Raw genomic sequence first — 19,584 nt, 5'->3', positions numbered from 1 at the left:
AAGATAAGGAGCTTTTCCCTTAATGCTGATTTGAGGGGTGGAGACGTCATCTTGTATTCCAGTAAATATGGTATTTTTTTTAATATTCAAAGTTCCATGTTTCCATTCTTTCAAACACTTGATCAAGTAACTTTCTTTGTGCGAGTCTTTTAAGGTCTGAAGGGCTGCTTTGTATGCATAAAGGTTTCCAGGATTAGGGTCTTTAATACAACAGGAGAGCCATTTAAAAGCTAGTAAACTGGGTAAAATCTTCCTTAGGATGCATGACTCCAGATTGAATTAAATAGGGCTTAAATCTTGCTTGTTGTCTAATGTATGCTTTCTGAATTGGGGAGAATTTACCATTTATAATGCATTCCATTACTTTTGATGGTAGGTAGCTATAAATTGAACCATTTTGGCCTTGGTTTTCAAATTTTGAGGTTTGTGGTTCTTCTGCATGACTGTGTTCATTTTGGAGTGTTTTTTGCAAGCCATATTGGAGCTTTTAATATTGAAATGTCAAATGTAAATGCTCATGTGCTTCTTAATTTGGTTTCAGCTGAAACTAAAAATGCTACTTAAAATTGGAAAACTAGGTACCTTCTGTAAAGTATATTTAATGGCATAGTTTAATCCCATTTGATAAATTTCAGTGTGATCCTTTAGCTACAGGTAGTTGGAGGGATCTCTCAGGTGAGCATTATGAAGCTCCATTTTCTGGCATCAGTTATTTATTTGAGTAATTTAAGAAATCCTTGTCTCAGTGACTCATTCCTATAATTCTTTCCCATCTTTTCAAACATAGTAGAAATCTCTTTAACCTCTTCCATGCTTGTCCTCCTTGTTCTGTGTAACATTTAATATCCAAATCACTCTTCTATAAATCACTCTTCTAGCTAGTTATAACTTTAAAATATTATAGAGATTATGCAGTAAAATCTGGAGAATGTGAAAATAATTCTTTGCATATTCAGAAGGTATCTAGTCTGAGTATCACAGGCAGGCATGTGAACAATTCAATTTATATGCTTGAGTACCAGAACTCAGGTCAATCAGTAATCCCTTTTTCTTCATTTATATATCTAGAAGTTAAGAATAACTAACCTTTTTCCAATGAGAATGCAAATTCTGACTAGTTGTGAATGGAAGCTGCTAAAAAATAACAGTTGTGGCAGTTTGGAGACATTTTATTGCCATGGTGCTCGGTCTTTTGTCCCTGAGGCCAGATGAGTCGTGTGGGGCTGGTCCACGGACTGGTTCAAGTCCTGTGTGTCAGCATCAGAGCCTAGGGCTTGGCATAGCCCCCTCCCTGTCCCAAGTACTGAGATTGGGCCATGAGACCCAGCACTGCTCCCTCCTCCCTCTCTGCACCATGATTGGGGCCCCAAGGGCCCAGTGGGAGGCCCTTCCTCCCCCATCCCAGCACTGGGGCCCAGCACTGCCTCCTGTGCCAGGATCAGGGCCTGGGGTCTAGCACTGCATATGCCTAGCTTTGTGCATTGAGATTGGGCACACAATCCAACATGAAGTACTTGGGACTCCTGGTGAGTCTGCAAGTTTGGTAGCAAGGAAATGGTGCCACCACTCCCCTGCTGCCAAATTTCTGGACCTATGGGGAGCTCCAAGGGCCAAATTTGGCCCTCAGGCCAGGGTTTGAGCACTCATGCTTTAAAGAATTTTTCAGGGTCCTGAGAAATGTATAGTATATATACTGAGCAAAATGCCAGGTGGTGGTTATTTACTTTGGAGTGGATCCTTGACTATTCCTGATTAGTATAGATCATGGATTTGTTCTTTTTTTACCCACTACTGTCCATTACATTCCTCTAGTACAGGGAAAATGAAGGTTTTTTCTCTCTCTAATTTATCTCTTCCTTCCTTAGCATCCTCTTCCATTCTTTTCTTACTGTTATTTCCTTGCTCTTGTTGACTCACACTCTTCTTCAGTGTTCCTGTCCTAACTTCCATGGTGCTCCATATTATTATTATTTTTTAAATCAAGAGTAGAACTAATATAATCAAAAGATAATCAAGGTCATCTCTCAGCTGCCACTCCTCCCACCTCCTCTGTATGCTCTGTCCTTTTTGCTGTGTGTATCCATTCATTTTGGCTTTGGTTTGTAAATTCAATCCCTTGGATAAGTGCCTGGCATACACTCAGTGTTATTGCACCATGGTGACAACAGTTGAACTCTGGTGTTGACATGGTGTCCTTTTATTTCTTCCTTTGGCAGACCCGGTTCAAAATGTGGTCCAGATACTGGAAAAACAGTACCTGGAAGAGAAGCGGAGCGCTCTTGAGGAGCAGCGGATGATGTATGAGCGTGAACTAGAGCAGCTGCGACAGCAGCTCTCTCCAGAAAGGCAACACCAACATGGCAGTGACCAGCTCTCGTACACAGCTCAGTCTGTACAGCAGAAAGTAAACCTCTGGACAGAAGAGAGGTGAGAATGCAGGAGTAAAAACAAAGAATGAATGAGAAACACAAATGAGAGAGGTGGTGCATTGAAGGGTAAGGTGACCAAGCTTTCCAGAAACAGAGACATCGTATCTAAAGAGAGGATGGAATCAAACGTGCAAGATCAAGCTTTACCAAGTGTTAGGTGCTATCAGTGCACATATCACTGTGGGAACACAACTCTGCAACAAGGATCTAACTATATTTCAAGCACAGACAGACTTCAGAAACATAGGATGCACAGAATCTCAGATATTGACTCTCATTTTGTGCGTGCTTTAGTTTCTAAAAGTAGATTGGTCTTTAAAAAAGTATTGGTGCCAGACTTCATATACAGTAGATTTTAGGTGGGACTTGGAGTAAAAAGGAGAGGTTTAGTTTTTGAAATGGAAGAAGAAGTCTCAAAGACAAAGCATGTATGAGAGTTTCTCAGATGACTGGCAGGAGTTAGTTCTGGAAGGAGAGTTTAGGAAGTGGGGGAAAGAATAAGTGGAGGTTAGGCAGGGGTAGGGCTGTGTCTTGAAAATGAGAGAGTTCTCTTGTTATAAAAGGTCAGAGGAAGCCTCTTAAATTAAAAAAGGGGGAGTCATATGGTCAGTAGCATCAGAGCAATAAGATTTCAGCTGTGGCATATTGTTGTAAACAAATTACTAGTCTGTTCTTAGGTCTGTTTCATTCACTGGGAGAAGTGTCTAGATGGACTAAGGTCTTTTCCAACTCTGTTTTCTGCAAATGCTTATTTACATTCCACAACAGAGACTTCATTATTCACTGAACTCTCTTTTTTATACATGCTAACTTTGAGTACTCCCTTCTATTTTGGTGTTCTTCCACCTCTCCCGTCAAAAGTCAATCTAAAAGAAAAGCCTAAATATAATTGTGTTGCATTATTCAGATCCAGAATGTAGGAAACAGAAAACAAGACTCAAAATCTAGTGCTGTAAACTGTTTGTTTTGTGCTTAGTTTTTGTTCTGTCTTACTTTCAAAGTTCATAAGTTGTGCCAAGTTTGGCATGAGAAAAAAAACTTTTCATCCAGTAACCAGTGATGACTAGAAAGTTTTCTTTGGCCAGTATGGGGGAAAATGGTTGTTGCTTTAATTAAAACAATTCCTTTATATCTGTAAGAGCTGGAAGCAGAACTTTGAAGTGCAAACAGAAATAATGGAGTCTCAGGAAAATAATGGAGTCTCATCCTCCTGAGTTTGCAGATAGTTTTAGTGCTTTTAGGGCTCTTCATAGCTTTGCCAAGCGGCTGCATATTAAAATAAGCAAGGCTTTGGTTAGAGCCACTGCTTCTATTCAGAACTGGTCAGCAAGTGAAGTGGTCAGCAGTTCATATCCTTGAAATGGTCTTGCTGCTTGGGGAATGCTTTGAGAAGTAGTAAGAACCTCCTTTTTTCCCTCTGCTTCTCATAGCAGGCAGAGTGCTCTGAAATGGGACAGCAGAAGATGAAATAGATTCAGTTTTAAATGTATCCAATAATTTCTGGCATCAGGCTGATACAAACCCCAAAACAAGACTCAGGATAAACTTCTCAACATCTTACCACCTTGGCAATTGATGTGGTAGAATTGGCTTTGAACCAAAATGTTGCCCTTGGGTTTCACAGCTGGATTTCACTTTCACATCTCTCACATCTTCTGAACTGGTTAATTTCTCTGGATGTTATTCCAGTATAAAAAATACCACCCTTATTAAAAAAACAAAACACATGCAATTTATGCAAAACAAACTCTGGAGTTTATTGCTCCTGGGCATGTCGTTTGAACATGAGCCCAGGAGCTATAAACTCCAGAATTTATTGCCATTTGTATGTGCACCCAAAATTACAGCACACTGAACCAGGGTGGAGCAGCCCCAGCTGGCAAGGGACCTGGGGGCCAGCCTGCCAGCCTGGGGCTGGTACTTTTCAGCTCAGCATGCTGCTTGGGGGCTGGCTGGGGCACAAGGGTGCTTCAGTGGGGGGCTAGCTGGCAGGTAGCCACCACACTGAAGCACCCTCGTGCCCCAGCCAGGTGGGGCATTGTCTACACATGTACTGCTGCAGAGTTTTTTACTCCAAAGCAGGATAGTACTTGTATTTACAAGTACTATCTTGCTGCATAGTAAATTAGTTTTCTCCAGCCTAATAGGGTGCACATGTAGACACCGAGATGTTTACTGCACTAGTCTACTGCGCAGTAAACGTCTCATGTAGACATGCCCACTGACGGCACCAGATTCCAGGCCTCTTTACTAAAGCTGTCCCTGTCCAATCTATGTGTCTTCATAGTATTTTTTATAGGAGAGTTATCAGGGCAGAACTACCTTGTCAGACCTCTTGCAAAGATTAGAGCAATTTTTGCTGATAATTACTGGTTTATCAACTGGGCTGCACTATCCGTGAGATTAAGGAACCTGATAGATCAAAATCAAGCTAAATACCATAAAATGTCTATGTAGCCAAACTACTGACTGCTTTTCATATGTACAGCATGCCCCACAGAACAGTTTTGCCTTTCATCCCAAACTTGTCTCTAATCTCATGTATTCTATGAAAATGAGAATACACCTATACAATTGATTTCAGTAGGATTTTGCATAAAAAGGGCTATACATAGCACAAAGAAGACACTGCTATAGACTAAAGTTTCTGAGACTTGCTTAAAGGTTTTTTGCAGGAAAGTATGTGATACGGTATGCTGTGTGGTAAGTGCTGTTAGGACTTCTGGGTTTCCTAAAGCAAGGCAGAAATCATTGGCTTGTTATCTTTGTAAGATCAAAGAACTACCATGTTAAGATGAAAAATTATTAAAGATGTGGACCTGTATATGAGATGTCCCTGCACTTGTATTACAGATACAAGCATAATAAGAAATATCATGGGAGGTCTGGCTTACCATTTTTCATTTTGGAATAGATTTGTTCAAATGGGTATAGAGACTTGGAATTTGTAGAAAGGGGGTTAGACCCCAGTTGTTTATTTGTGCGTTATTTTCTGTTAATTGCAGGGTACACTTGATATGTGGGATGTAAGATGCTTTATACCAAGAATGACTAAGTGCAGACAACAGGCCTTGGAATTCTACAACACAATAGGGTCTGCAATAGTCTTAGCTTTTCAAATGAAACTGTTAGCCCTGTAGATTTTATAGATTACAATCTGCCATTCCTCACCTTGATCTAAACAGAGGACTTTGTATCGATGAAACCTCACATGTGCTGAGACTACTACACTCTATTAGGAACAACCGTCACACTTTTGGTAGCTAATTACAGTTGGGAAAGATGTTAGACAGGCTTTCAAGTACAAAATGCCCTTCCTCGGATCTGGGGAAAAAACAGCAATAGCCTAAACCAGGGGTTGTCAACCAGGGGTACTTGTACCTCTGGGGGTACTTTGAAAGTTCCTAGGGGGTATGCGGGGGTGGACAGGGTTGGAGCACCAGCACCCCGGGCCGCTGCCTCACGAGAGCAAGGCCGGGACGGGGTGAGAGCAGAGCCACACAGACACCATACTGCTGCTGCTCCACCGTTTGCCACCCCTCCACTCTGCATCCAGGCCACTCGCCATCCCCCGGGGACACACTTATTAAAAAGGGGGCCATTGGGGGTACACACATTTAAAAGGTTGAAAACCTCTGGCCTAAAGTAATTATGAAGTATATGAATTACTTTATTTTACCTGCATAACATAAACAAAAATAGTCACTTAAAGATGGAGAAGTAAACCTGGTGAGTATAGAGATTACATCAGGAAATAGCTGCAGATCAAGGAAAGGGCAGTTGAAATACACAAACCTATTTTTGTAAAAGAATTAAGATCTGTAGAATACAGAGAGGTGGAGTTAGGTAAATTGTAATGAGCCAAAAACCATTGTCCAGGCGCAGTGAAAGGGCATCTTGTCTTGACTAACATCTCTCTCAACTATATAGTTAGTCCAATAAAAGATATTTCCAAAAAAAAATCTTTGCTTCTTGCATGTTCCATAGATCTAAATCTGGCTACAACCCTACTAGTATGTGTTACTTGAAAGCTTTATTTATTTAATTTGTTGGTTTGGGTTTTCTCAGTAAAATGATATATAAAACACCAAGCAATTATACTACAGCATTTCCTCTCAAGATTTGTTTCATAGAAGTCTTGACTGGTCTGCATTCACAACTTTCCAATAATAGAAATAGGTTTCTGTATATCTTTCATGTTACCTACTGCACCACAGGGATGAATTGTTCCGACAGAGCCTGGCTAAACTTCGAGAGCAGATAGTAAAGGCCAATACACTGGTGAGAGAGGCAAACTTCTTAGCAGAAGAAATGAGCAAGCTAACTGATTATCAAGTGACACTTCAGATCCCAGCTGCAAACCTCAGTGCCAACAGAAAGGTAAGGAGCAAACAGAGCAGGAAAAATGCAGCAGCAACTTTAGCTAATCACTGAAATTTGAGCCCGTTTTTGTTTTCAATTGCAGTTGGAAATTGTTTGTTTTTAAACCACTGAAGTATTATGTAGCTGGAGAATAGCATTAAGTATGGATGCTATCAGTCCCTCTCCTAAAAACATATGGCATCCTTATGCTCATGTGACATGAGGGTAAATGTTTGTGTTCTGATGCTGTACTACTAAAAAAGAATTCTGCATTTTTTAAATACATATGGGAAAGGTCTAAAGAGAAAATAGTCTTCTTAAAATACCTAACTCTCACATCATTCCCATATGATTTTGTCCAGTAATATAATGTAGGGTTGAGTGGGGCACTGCCTAAGGGGAGAGGTGCCAGAAGGATGGGGTGCACATCTCACCCTCCTGTCCCCTGCTCCACCTGCACTTCCCAGCTACTGGAAGCAGCAGTACAGGCAATGTGGGTCATGGAGCACAAGGTGGTATAGGAATCGTTGCTTTGTAGAGCAGCAATGAAGTTCACTGCTGTTTGTGGGAGAATGAACCCCATATTTTGCTGCTGAAATTAGCATTTGTTTACTTCCTAGACATGGGCTTCAGTGGCAAAAATTGTGGAAGCTCCCACCCCAGCATTAGCAAACTCCATTGCCACTCTAGAGAACAATTCCCAAAGCACCTTGTACTCTGTGACCCACACTTCCCACACCTGCTGCTTGCTGCTGGTCCCGTGCACTGCCTTAGGTGCATGTTTCGTGTGTTATGCCTTGGATTTTGTCGTGTATTTTACATGGCATATTTGATGTTTCAGTAAATTTTACTGCTCACAGTTAGGATATTACCATAAGCTGCCACAACAAGATTATTCCTATTTAATGTCACTATTTAAAAATAAAGTATTTGAGAAGAATGAAAGGAAGGATCCATTGCGCCTGCACAGCTTTGTTTGCAAAGTTTGCTTACTGTGCAGAAGTATTACAGCTAACATACCAAAGAAAGCCATGTAATCTGTGTGCAGTTACATACTGTGGGAGTATGATTTGAGTGAAAAGTTAGGATATTTAAGGGTATGTTTCTACAGTCAATCATTTCTCTTCTCTGACAGAGAGGGGCAATAGTAAGTGAGCCTGCTATTCAAGTGAGAAGAAAAGGAAAAGGCACTCAGGTGTGGACTATTGAAAAACTAGAGAACAAATTGATTGACATGAGAGACCTGTATCAGGACTGGAAGGAGAGAGTTCCAGAGGTATTTAAAATACATATAACTTGACCATTTTTTAAAATATCTGTTTTCTTCTCACCTCTTCACTCTGTTTTTATAGGTACAATACAGTGAGTGCAAGAGTGTGTGTGTGTCTTTGTATATTATTTTGGATTATATCATAAATTACACTGCACAAACAAGGGTGTACAAGGAATACCTAACACAGAGTACACATTCCAAAGAAGGAAAAGACAGCATTTCTGCTACAACTATACCCTCAAATATTTTTATACCAATCCAAATCATATCATGTTAGTTGGAGTTCTTTTGGATAGAAGATATTTCTTTATGTAATCATGAAGTTCCATGAAGGCATATCTCTTACTGATAAAATTCCAATTAATGTGACATCAGTGGGTAAGTCAGAGCAGAGCACCAAGAAAATGCTGTTTTTGGCACTCTGTATGGCACTAGTTAGAGTGTACTGTGCCATATAGACTGCTCAGAGCGTAAAGTGCACATATGGGGGCAGAGCTTGATCCTAAAACTTTAAGTCTGTCTCAGTTGTGTATCCTTTAATCATAAAGCAGTAGGAGAATTATTCTCCTAGTTTGGCTTGATATTTGCAGATAACTAAAATATCAAGTTGGCTGTAGGTCTTTATTTTTTTCTTCTTTTTTTTTTTAAAGAAAAAAATAATTCTTATGCATAGAAATCGCTTCTATATTATAATATCAGTAATGCTTGGCTCACTTCACCTAGCAAAAGACTGAAATAGGATTTAACCGCTCATGAATGTCTCCTTTAAATAGCCATGTAGGAATGTAAAAGAGGGTGTCCTGCTACCACATGGCTGATAGGGAGAGCACAAATCCCTTTGCATGGAATATAATTCTCATACCTGCTTGAGCAGTTGCTTTGTTCTTTTGTATTATAGCACCTTTAGGCAGCAGAATAAGAATGTATTAATCATATTTGTAACAGGAGAGAGCCTTTGGGCTTGATTTTGCAGCCATTAAAGTCCACGAAAGTGTCATATCAGTAGGCACAGTTTATTTTTAAAATATGTTAGTGTATTCTGTTAGCCCATCCAGTCCTTCAAGCATAGTAACAATATGATTTAAACCTTTTTCTTTTGAGTGGAAAAGGGAAACGCAGAATGCAAATGTCTTGTACAGCTAGAGTGGAATACAGCTCTAGGGATTCTTAGCATGAGTTGGGGGCTGAGCCAGAAGATCTGTCTGTGTATATGGAGCGGTCACATAAAATAGGCTGCAGAACTTGTATCAGGAGAAGTAAGGGAACAGTTGCAGGCCCATGCATGATCCCCAGCAACCAGCTCAGTTGTTCAGGTTGGGCACTGAGAAAAGAATTTGGTTTGGCGGGGGGGGTTGTTTTGTTTTGTTTTTAAATAAAAACATTTTCAGATGAGATGTAAGCTGGTGCAACTTTTGGAAGTCAGTAGAATTGCACTTACTTTAGAGCAGGTGACTTGGCCTAACACTTCCAAAATTGAAGTCACATTACTATTTCTCTATGAGAAGAGATGTTATATGATCCCCAGCCCAATATTTTATTTTAGTTTTGTAGTGTACTTCTAATGTAAATTTAGCTGTGGTCAATGCAAGATAATAGAAGATGAGGTGATTAAGGGCATAAAGATCACGTGGTTCTTCAGTTTTGTTTTCTGCATAATTTTATCACTCTGTGGTTTGCAGTGTTTAAAGAGTAGCTATTTCTGTGCCTTTTTAAACACAGATAAGGAAGCTCATTGGTAAAAGAGGTGACCCTTTCTATGAAGCACAAGAAAATCACAACCTAATTGGAGTAGCAAATGTCTTTTTGGAGTGCCTTTTCTATGATGTTAAACTTCAGTATGCTGTGCCAATCATCAGCCAGCAGGGCGAGGTAAGGCTAAATAACAGTGTAAAGCTGGAGTGTCAAGCTCACCCTGTGCCCTAAGCCAGATCCAGACCACAGGGCTCTTTTGCAAACTGAACCCAGCAGAGGGCAGTGCCAACAGCTGTGTTGGACATAGAGGGAAGAGATACAGCTGTGGCAGGACTGCCAGTGGTCACGGGGCGAGCAAGACTGTGCCTTGGGGCTCTGGATTATACAACAAGCCATGCCCCTCTTCTGGTAGCTTGGCAGGCTGGATGAAGCAGACCTGCTGTATGCATGCCACTCCTGGTATAATGCATTGATAATGCACAAGGTATTGTTAATGTAAAGCAGCAATTAGCAACATTTTGGAGCCATGGGCCAGAACAACCCAGCTTGGGTCCAAGGTGGGCTGGTGTTCTGACCCAACCACTGCTATCATCACTGTTTCTCCCTGCCATCACTTCTCCCCAACCACCATTGTTTGTAGCACTGATGTAGCTCCCCAGCCTGGGCATGGACATAAGCAAAACCCCTTGCTGCTAAGAGGCTGCCAGAACCACGGTTCTATGGACTGATCCCCATGCCATATGCTTTTTACCCCTAGGGTAAAAGAGTGAGGGTGGATAGAATTTTTCACATCTACTTGAATCAAAGACAACCCTGAATTTAAGATGGTCCCCCAGTAATTAGATTCTATAAAAGGCAAACTTACAAATTTGCTAAAAAGTTTCATGTATAGAATCTAATTATTAGAGGGTTATCTTTAATTCATCCCTCCACTGCTGCAGGGGGTCAGGCAGTGCAGGGGCAGGTGGTATGGAGAGGTCAAGCAGCTTGCTGTCTGCTTGTGCCTTCCCCTCCTACCACTTCTGCCCCCTGCCTGCCCCCCCAGTCTTGGGCCACCCCTTCCCTCTCCACCTCTGCTTTCGCTCCTCCCCCAACCTGTGTTCCCCACTCCCCCTTCTCCCCCAGCACCTGATCCCTCTCCCCCCAGCACCTGCTCCGCTCTTCCTCCTAGCATCTTCTCCCTGCTGTGGTTATGGCCCTGACTCCAGGTAGGGCTAGAGCCTGAGCCTCAGGAGCTGCTTGCCCCCACCCCCCATTCTCCATTTTAAGTTGAGGAGTTCCCCTCCATGTTAAATGGGAAAGCACCTCATCTTAGAATCAAGTAAATGTGGTAGTTCCAAATGTATATTTCTGTTTACTTTGAAACAAATGTATATTGGAGGGAAACAAAACCTTATATTTAAAATATTTTACTTGTACTTTATACAATTTTATGGATAAGGAGAGTTGCTCAGATACTTCAAATGTAAAAATAAATACAGGGAGGTAAATTAGCAAGTGAGCAAAAACTACAGGATCAGAGATTAAGTCCCTTGATCCTTATGCACAGATTCCTTTAATTTTACTTAAAGTTATGTAACAGTAATGATCCCCAGTGCCTTTATCTTTGTCTGTGAATTGATTAGTGAAAGACTGAATAATGTGGTAAACATATATTGTTTTCTTCCTTATTCTCTCTTCTTTCCCCTTTTTAGTTTTCCTTGTGCCATTGTTCCTTTCTCAGTCAGAAGTTAAAATGATCAAGTTTTAATGTCCTCCCCAGCCCTAGCAACCTGAAGGTTATAATATGCCAGTTTCTGTAGCCAGTGGCATGCAACAAAGAGCTGGAATTAAGATCATGTCTGGCCACTTTTCACTCCCCTGCCTCAATGATCCATGTACCTATTTGCACCTAGGTTGGCAGCTCTGGTATTGTTGTGATATGCCTTAATTGGTCTGCCATCAAGTCCTGCATCCATTGGTTAAAGGGGCTATGATACTTCTCCTCTCTCTGTTGTGTCTGTCCCCTTTTCTGTTCTTCCTGAGGTCAGGTGTGCAGTATTTTAATGTTTTTAAAGCCCAGGTACTTAGGCACTTTTTATTTGTGCTTCAGGTTGCAGGACGGTTACATGTAGAAGTGATGCGAGTCACTGGTGTTGTCCCAGAACGGGTGCTGGAAGGAGATGACTCTTCTGAGAACTCCAGCGAAAGCGGAAGCCTGGAAATCATGGATAACAATGGAGATATTATTTGCAGGGCAAAAAAACTCACTTGCAGGGTAAATAGGCCACCATGAGCTAATTAAGAATTCATTTCTTGTCAAACAAATGTGTTGTTACGGTCTTAAGATAAAATATTAAGTTATACAGAATGTGGTTTGCATAGGATTGTGTAGAGAGCAGAAAATGGACTTATGTCCCTTCCACTGCATTAGCTCCAGTTTAGACGGGCAGTGATTGAGTGACTGTGAATTGAGTAGTTTCATTTCTGTTTCTAGTGAGCTTAGGCCTATCCCAAAAATACTGGCATTACAGCAGCTACCCTTTGCAGTCATAGAGGAGAACAGTTCAGACACTGAACCTGCACTCTGCTGTATCTCTCAGTTTGGGGGTTGGTTAGATAAGAGAGATGCTTTCATAACTGTCTAGGCTGCACCTGCTCTGTACCTCCCAATATTAAATTTTGGGAACCTATCATTTCCTGAAGAAAATATGGATGTATAAGTTAGATATGTAAGCATGTAACGATTTGCGCTTGGGAGAAATTTTACAATCTTTGCACTCTCCTGTCTGAGGAAGGGCGCCTGTGCCTGAAAGCTTGCAAATAAAGAAATTTTTCTGGAGCTATCTAGTTATTCTAATAAAAGATATCACTTCCCCAAGAGTTCTGATTACTTTTGTGTGCAGACCAACACAGCTACAACCTGTATCCCTAACTCTTTGCTGTGCACTCAAATGCATTTCAGCTTTTACATAAACAGAACTGTAGGCTTCCCAAATATATTCATCCTTAGGTCTCTATGAAAATGTGGTCCTGAATATTATTCTAGCTTAGATATTTAGCTTTTTAAGAGGACATAATCATACTATTTTGAGTATCTTGTTTTTTCCTGTCCAGGTAAAAATAAAAGAAGCAACTGGGCTGCCACCAAACCTCTCTAATTTTGTTTTCTGTCAATACACATTCTGGGATCAGTGTGAATCAACGGTAGCAGCGCCAGTGGTGGATCCAGAGGTGCCATCACCTCAGACCAAGGATGCTCAGTTTACAGTGACCTTCTCTCACTACAGGGTAATGATTTTATTTTAAAATCGTATGTTTGAGATGAACTGTGTATAGAGCTTGATCTTTATTGGGATGTAAACTTTTTTTGGAAGGAAATGCAACTAAATACTCTGTAACATTAAAATGTTACACTTTTAGAAGAGGTCAGATGTCCTTAATTAACCTGAATCCAAGATGACTGTGACTTTAAGATGACCCTCTCCCCATAATTAGATTCTAGACATTGAAAATGTATACATTTGTTGTAATTTTCTATATTTAAATCTAATTTTTGAATACCTCCCCTTCCCCCCCCCCCCGAACTTGTATTTGAATGTAAGATAAGAGGCTTCCCCCTGTGTTGAATGGGGGGTGGGGGGCTCATCTTAAATTTGAGATTTGAATATATATGGTATTGTATATATGCAGTCATTAGTTCCTGATGTTATCATCAGTGGCATGCACAAAACTGTTTTTTTCTCAAGCAAAAATGTCAGCATTTATAATGCAATCTTGTTGAATATTTGTGCCATTGTGGTAATTTTAAAAAGCATAAATCTAAGACTAGAGAGAGTATGGCAGGGCCCAGTTGAAATGTAATGGTATTAAAATGTTAAAACACATATTTAAGTTACTGATATGACCTCTCGGTGTTTTTCCTGCTTCTTAAGGCCCCACCTATGAATCAGAGACTTGTCAACTTAACCATGTGGGCTCTGCCATGGAAGCAGAGACTTTTCTGCTCCATTTCTAGTTGCAAGCTAACTATAAAGAATTGGTTTCTTAATATAGTTTCCTTTTCCCTCTTTCCAGGATTATGTGGTGAATGTTACAGAGGAATTTCTGGAGTTCATTTCAGAAGGAGCTCTTGCTATTGAGGTGTGGGGACACAGGTGTTCTGGTAATGGCCACTCCGTTTGGGAGGTTGATTCTCTTCATGCTAAAACAAGGACACTGAGAGACAGGTATGGGAAAAAATAAAAAAAAGGAATGTTTCTAAAGAAAGGGGTTGCAGTACTTTAAATGTTACAACTGATTGTACTCCTGTTGTCCTTAATTAAAGGCAACACATATATTTGGCTATTTTTCTAGGTGGAATGAAGTAACTCGCAGAATAGAAATGTGGATTTCCATTCAAGAACTGAATGAGATGGGGGAATATACTTCAGTTGAACTCCATCAGGCAAAGGATGTAAACACTGGAGGAGTTTTCCAGCTTAGGCAGGTACTGAGTTTTTTTCCAGTCGTGTTAAATTTAATTATGTTTATCCTTAATTTTGCTCTTAATTTCTCTCTCTTTGGTTCTCCTGGTCACTTGTTCAGGGCCATTCTCGTAGAGTTCAGGTGACAGTGAAGCCTGTACAGCACTCAGGAACACTGCCTCTCATGGTGGAAGCTATTCTTTCTGTCTCGATAGGCTGTGTGACTGCCAGATCAACCAAACTACAAAGGGGTTTGGACAGCTATCAGGTAGGATAACTGCATAATATAATTATAGGCTATTACAATTATTTGCTTTGATGTTTTAGAATCCTGCTAACATAGTTCAAGGTAAAAAATCAAAATGGGGCCCCAGCTTTTTAATAATAGTACATCCATACACATGTGTTAATGTAGCCCTCTTTTTTTTTTAAGTTAGCACAGGCTTGGAAGGTGGAGGGGGGGAGGGTTGGGGGTGAAGAAAGAGAGAGAGAGAGATGGGCTTATGAGCTCAAATTTGTTTCTGCTGAAGCCAGAGACAAAATCGCTAATGACATCATTTAGAGTAGACTTTGGTCCAGAAATAAGTATATGCATAAACATTAATATCTCTATCAGGATGCTGTCAGGACACTTTAAATTGTTTGGTTGATTGCATTTGCTAATACAGTAAAATACTCAGTCATAATATTACACCTTAAAGCCCTGCTCACTATTTTGTACATTGATCATTTTCTGGGAATCCTATCCCTTAACCGAACTGTTACCTCTATTCCTGCTTAGTCTTACCTGTTGTCTATTTAGAAAGTTAATGACATCTTCTCTGTTTTGGTAACTTGTGCAACATTTTTTTAAGAATACTACAGAATTGTATGACTTTATGGTGGACAGCAATGACTCTAAAAGGAACTGTGGGATATAGCAGGCAGGCATCTGACCATAAACTTAGTGCAAATCTGGGAGAGCTGAAAGGCTAATGAAATCCTTGAATATAAGCAGGAGAGTAGGAGTAGGGAAGTAATTTTTACCTCTGTGAACAGGAGTGGTGAGGTTGATACTAGAGTACTGTGCACAGTTCTTTTATCATATTTATTTAGAAAAGATGCTCACAAATTGGAAAAGGTGAAGAAAAAAGCCACAAAAATTATTTAAAGGCTGGATAAAAGTCTTAAAGTTAAAAGCAATGTTTTCCATCTATTTAGTTTATCAGAAAGAAAAGCCCGAGAGGTGACTTAATTAGTATCAAGGAACCATAATGCGGAGAAGGTACTAGTTACTAAATGTTGGTTTTTACTAGTGGAGAGATGTAACAATAACCAGTGTTTAGAAGCTAAAGCCAAACAACTTCAATTTGAAAGTAATGGACACATTTTTAATAACGAAGATGATTAATCATTTGGACAGGCCAACAAGAGAAGTAGCAGGTTCTCTGTCTTTTGATGGCTTCAAATCTGAACTTTGTGAACGTTATGCGTTCGTTTAGACCAATGGTTCTCAACCTCCATTCCACAGGCTGAATCAAACCCACTGAGCTGTCATTTGGCCTGATGGGCTCCCCAAAGATTCAGAAATTTTGCAGCGGAAGACCTGTGGGGAGCCCTACAGGTCAGATGAGACAGCCATACATGCTGGATTGTACCAGCGCATGGGGTCACTCCAGCCAGATGCAATTTTTCAGGCCAGGCCAGGAAGCTGCATTGCATGCATGAACTGGCCCCACACACTGACTTTATGCTGAATCTAGTTCACAGACCAACACTCTCTCTCTTCAGAATCCAGCCGATGGATTGGTCCCACGCTGCTCATCCAGCCCACGGGGTCAAACATCACTAGTTTAGACCAACACAGTTACGGGTTTTGACAAAGGGGTAACCAGGTGAAATTTAAAGGCCTGTGATATACAGGGCCTCAGACGAGATGAATTTGTCCTTCTTTTGTTTTGAGTCTACAACTTAAAAAAAAAAAGATACACTAGTTACAGAAATTAAACTGAGATGTTAAAACCAAGAAATGAACTTCTGAGAAGTATTTTTTATTAAACCAGAATTCAAAAATCAACCAGACAGCCAAAAAATCTGTATTGAAAAATCTGACTGGTTAAATTTCATAAAAGCGTTTACACTTGTACCAGTTTGATTTGGGTTTTTTATTTATTTATTTGGATGTGTGTTTTATTTGGATGTGTGCTGTTCTATCAAGAAAATGCATGTTCTTTGTGTTTTACAAAATTTATTTTCTCCTACCAGAAAGATGATGATGATGATGGTGATATGGATAGTTATCAGGTATTGCTGCTGTTGCTGTCAATCCTATGGCATGGGGCACAGCTAATGCTAATAGCCAGCAACTTTAAAGTGGATAAGCATATTGAAGCAAGCAAAAGCAGCTTTGAAATACATTCTGTGCATTCAGGGGCTATCTGGGCTATATAAACTTTGCCATTTCAATTTATTTTATAATTTACTTTCTATTCCTACACTGCACTTCTCTTTGGTATTCAGCGATCAGATCTTCTAAATGCCTACATGAGATGCTTTGAACAATTAAGCATAACTAACAATATGGGAGTGATTATGCAGATCCTAATACACGTATTACAGTAAAAATATCCAACCTGCATTAACACTTGCCATCTAGAATGTATCAGTTTTTTTCTAAAGAGAAAACTTCTTGTCGTCTTAAAATGTATAATTGTTTGAAATAGTAATGCAAAGAGTGAAGGTGAAATATGCATGTGCTTTAAATAATGTAATAATTTATTTTTTCTACAATGCAACACATGGTATGCTGCAGTTAATTTTAGTAATTTTAGAGAAATTAAAATTTTGAAAGCTAAAATATATATAACTGAAATATAATATTTAAAAAATATTGGGGGGAAATGGCTTATTTTCAAGTAGTGTGTTTCCCCATTGTAAGACGTTTTGGATTTTGTGGTTTGAAAGCAGTAAAACCAACTTAGATGTAAACGTTAACATCCCTTGAGTTTTACTATAGTAGGTTTTACAATAGTCTCAGTAATAACAGCTCAGGTACTAACTTCCTGCAGGCTGTTTATATGCTTCTTGACAATGCAAATTACAGAGCAGAATGGACCAAACTTTCTTGTGATGTCATAAAGCATGATTGCATGATGGGTTCTGTTTGCATGAAGAATTAAATGCACTGATGGCAGCTCTTAGTAATGGAATTCTATGGAGATTTAAGGGTATACAGGCCTGTCTAATCTTGTAGGAGAATACACGGCCACTGTACAATACCTGTTTTTACCCATTCCATTCCATATGCTATTAAACAGTTTCAGTGTCTCTTGGATGGTCTTAATGTATTTTTGTGGAAATCACAAATTCTGTAGAAGGACAGCCGAAAAATGTTGATAATTTATACAGCTGCTGGTATCATGTCACCTTTTCTTGCTTTTTTTTGGAATCTCAAACTTGAAAGTGAATGAGGTTTCATTCCTGAGCAGTATACTGCTTAATCAGCATGCATGCTATAAATGAAACTTTCCTGCCTGTTAATCACGCAAAACTGTTCAATAGCATTTCTGAAAAAGTTATAATTAAATTAGTTGTCCTTCCTTTGGTTCAATACTACATGTTGAACAGAAAAATGTTTTTCTGACCCCGCATTAGGAGGAAGATTTAGATTGCGTGCGAGAAAAATGGTCTGATGCACTTATAAAACGCAGAGAATACTTAGATGAACAGATTCAGAAGATCAGCAATAAGCAAGGTAGGTCTCACTTCAGACATAAATTATCTTTTTCAAGCATTTTGTTCTTTTGACCAACCGGTATACTTTCACTTAATGTCACAGCTTAATATTGTGAACTTTTTGGAACAAACTTGCCTCCATGTCTCTGGGCCATGTTGAGCATGTTATCTAGAATACAAGGAGCAGCCCCCAAAATTAGTGGAAAACAACAAAGTGCCTATGTTGTTAGAGTTAGACGTATACAATAGCTGTTTGGATTGTCATTGTCACAAGCCAATGCAGGAGGAATACTATAACTCAGGAGCAGGCAGTTATTTTGGTTGGAAGGCCACTTACCCAGTTTTTGCAGGCTGTCTAGGGCCGCATGGGTAGCCCCGCCCCTTGACAGGTGCCCCATCCCCTGGTAACCATCTTGGGACCAATGTCCCAGGGCCAGCACTGGTGGGACCCAAAGCGGGGCACTGGCTGGCAGGGGTTTGTGGAGCCAGGCTGAGCTACACCAGCAGGGAGAGTGGGGAGCTGGCCCGGCTCCATAGAGCTCCTGCCAGCTGGGACCCCATGCTCCTGCTACCCTGCTCTGGGCCCCACTGGCACTAGCCCGGGGACACCAGTGTGGGCCCTGTGCTCCCGCTGGCTTCCGCACCTGCTCACTCCCAGTACCCCCCAGTCCCGCAGTACAGGCAGGAGGCAGTGCACAGCCCTGACCCCCTGCTCGCTGGCAGGGAAGAAACTGGTGCTGAGCACGGGAAAAGTGGCCCCTTGCCCGCCCTGTGGTCAGCACTCCCTGCTGCAGGCACTTGCAGCCCATGCGGGGCTGTCTGGAGCAGGCACAGTCTGCAAGTGGCTACAGTGCGGGGCACTGGCCACGGGGCAAGCGAGGGGCTGCTTTTCCCCGTGCTCAGCACCAGCTTGTAACCTGTCTCCGCTGCCAGCCTGCGCGCCACTGGCTCTGGGCTCGTCCTTTGGGGGTGTGTGCGGCAGCAGCAGCTGCAGTCCCCTCAGCTTGCCGCAAAGTGCAGTGTTGGCGGCTGCTGCCTGCCTGGAGCTCGCGCACAGGGCAGCCCACAGGTGACAGTGGCAAACACTGCCCGCCGTGGTAAGCAGGAGGGGCTGCAGCTGCTGCCGTGGCGTAACCCTGACGGAGGAGCCTGGAGCTGGTGCGGGGCCCAGGCTGCCAGTGGAGCCGGGTTACTAGCTGGTGCTGAGCAGGAGGGTGTGGGGAGCGGCCCCTCACCCACCCTGCACCCGACACCCTGCGCTGCAGGTGCTCGCAGCCCACATGAGGCTGCCTATGCCTGTTCCAGACAGCCCCACGCAGGCTGTGAGCGGCTGCAGCAGGGAGCACTGGCCACGGGGCAGAGTAGGGGCCACTTTCCTCCATGCAGGGAAGGAGCCCAGGGAAAAGCTGAGCATGGGGAGGGGAAAAACGGCCCCTCGCCCACCCCGTGGCTGGTGCTCCCTGCTGCAGCCACTCACAGCCCACGCAGGGCTGTCCAGAGCAGGCACAGGCAGCCCCACGCAGGCTGAGTGACTGCAGCATGGGGCATCGGGCACGGAGTGGGTGCGGGGCCACTTTTCCCTTCCTGTGCTCAGCTTTTCTCTGGGCCATTTTTCCCCAGGCTCCTTCCCTGCCTGGGTCCTCCCCTGCCCTTCCTGCCCTTCATTTCC

The 19,584-nt window shown here is 41.7% G+C and overlaps 1 protein-coding gene across 4 annotated transcripts in view; it reads left to right on the top strand.

The window, feature by feature from the left end:
* The window catches only part of KIF13A (kinesin family member 13A), a 242,266-nt gene that overhangs the window by 158,549 nt on the left and 64,133 nt on the right, over positions 1-19,584 (top strand). For 2 of the 4 annotated variants that reach the window (XM_019523174.1, XM_019523156.1), the window contains exons 16-26: positions 2,217-2,427; positions 6,647-6,809; positions 7,927-8,067; positions 9,784-9,933; positions 11,849-12,013; positions 12,853-13,026; positions 13,813-13,964; positions 14,092-14,224; positions 14,323-14,469; positions 16,446-16,484; positions 17,835-17,934. In XM_019523174.1, the coding sequence (XP_019378719.1) occupies positions 2,217-2,427; positions 6,647-6,809; positions 7,927-8,067; positions 9,784-9,933; positions 11,849-12,013; positions 12,853-13,026; positions 13,813-13,964; positions 14,092-14,224; positions 14,323-14,469; positions 16,446-16,484; positions 17,835-17,934 (1,575 nt within the window). The remainder of the gene's footprint in view (positions 1-2,216; positions 2,428-6,646; positions 6,810-7,926; positions 8,068-9,783; positions 9,934-11,848; positions 12,014-12,852; positions 13,027-13,812; positions 13,965-14,091; positions 14,225-14,322; positions 14,470-16,445; positions 16,485-17,834; positions 17,935-19,584) is intronic. The other 2 variants (XM_019523183.1, XM_019523166.1) reach the window with 1 other exon arrangement.

Source organism: Gavialis gangeticus, unplaced genomic scaffold, assembly GCF_001723915.1.
Source record: "Gavialis gangeticus isolate Ggan-Ray unplaced genomic scaffold, GavGan_comp1, whole genome shotgun sequence".
Lineage (NCBI taxonomy): Eukaryota > Metazoa > Chordata > Crocodylia > Gavialidae > Gavialis > Gavialis gangeticus.
The sequence above is the reverse complement of the archived record's forward strand: the minus strand, read 5'-3'. Positions and strand labels throughout refer to the sequence as shown.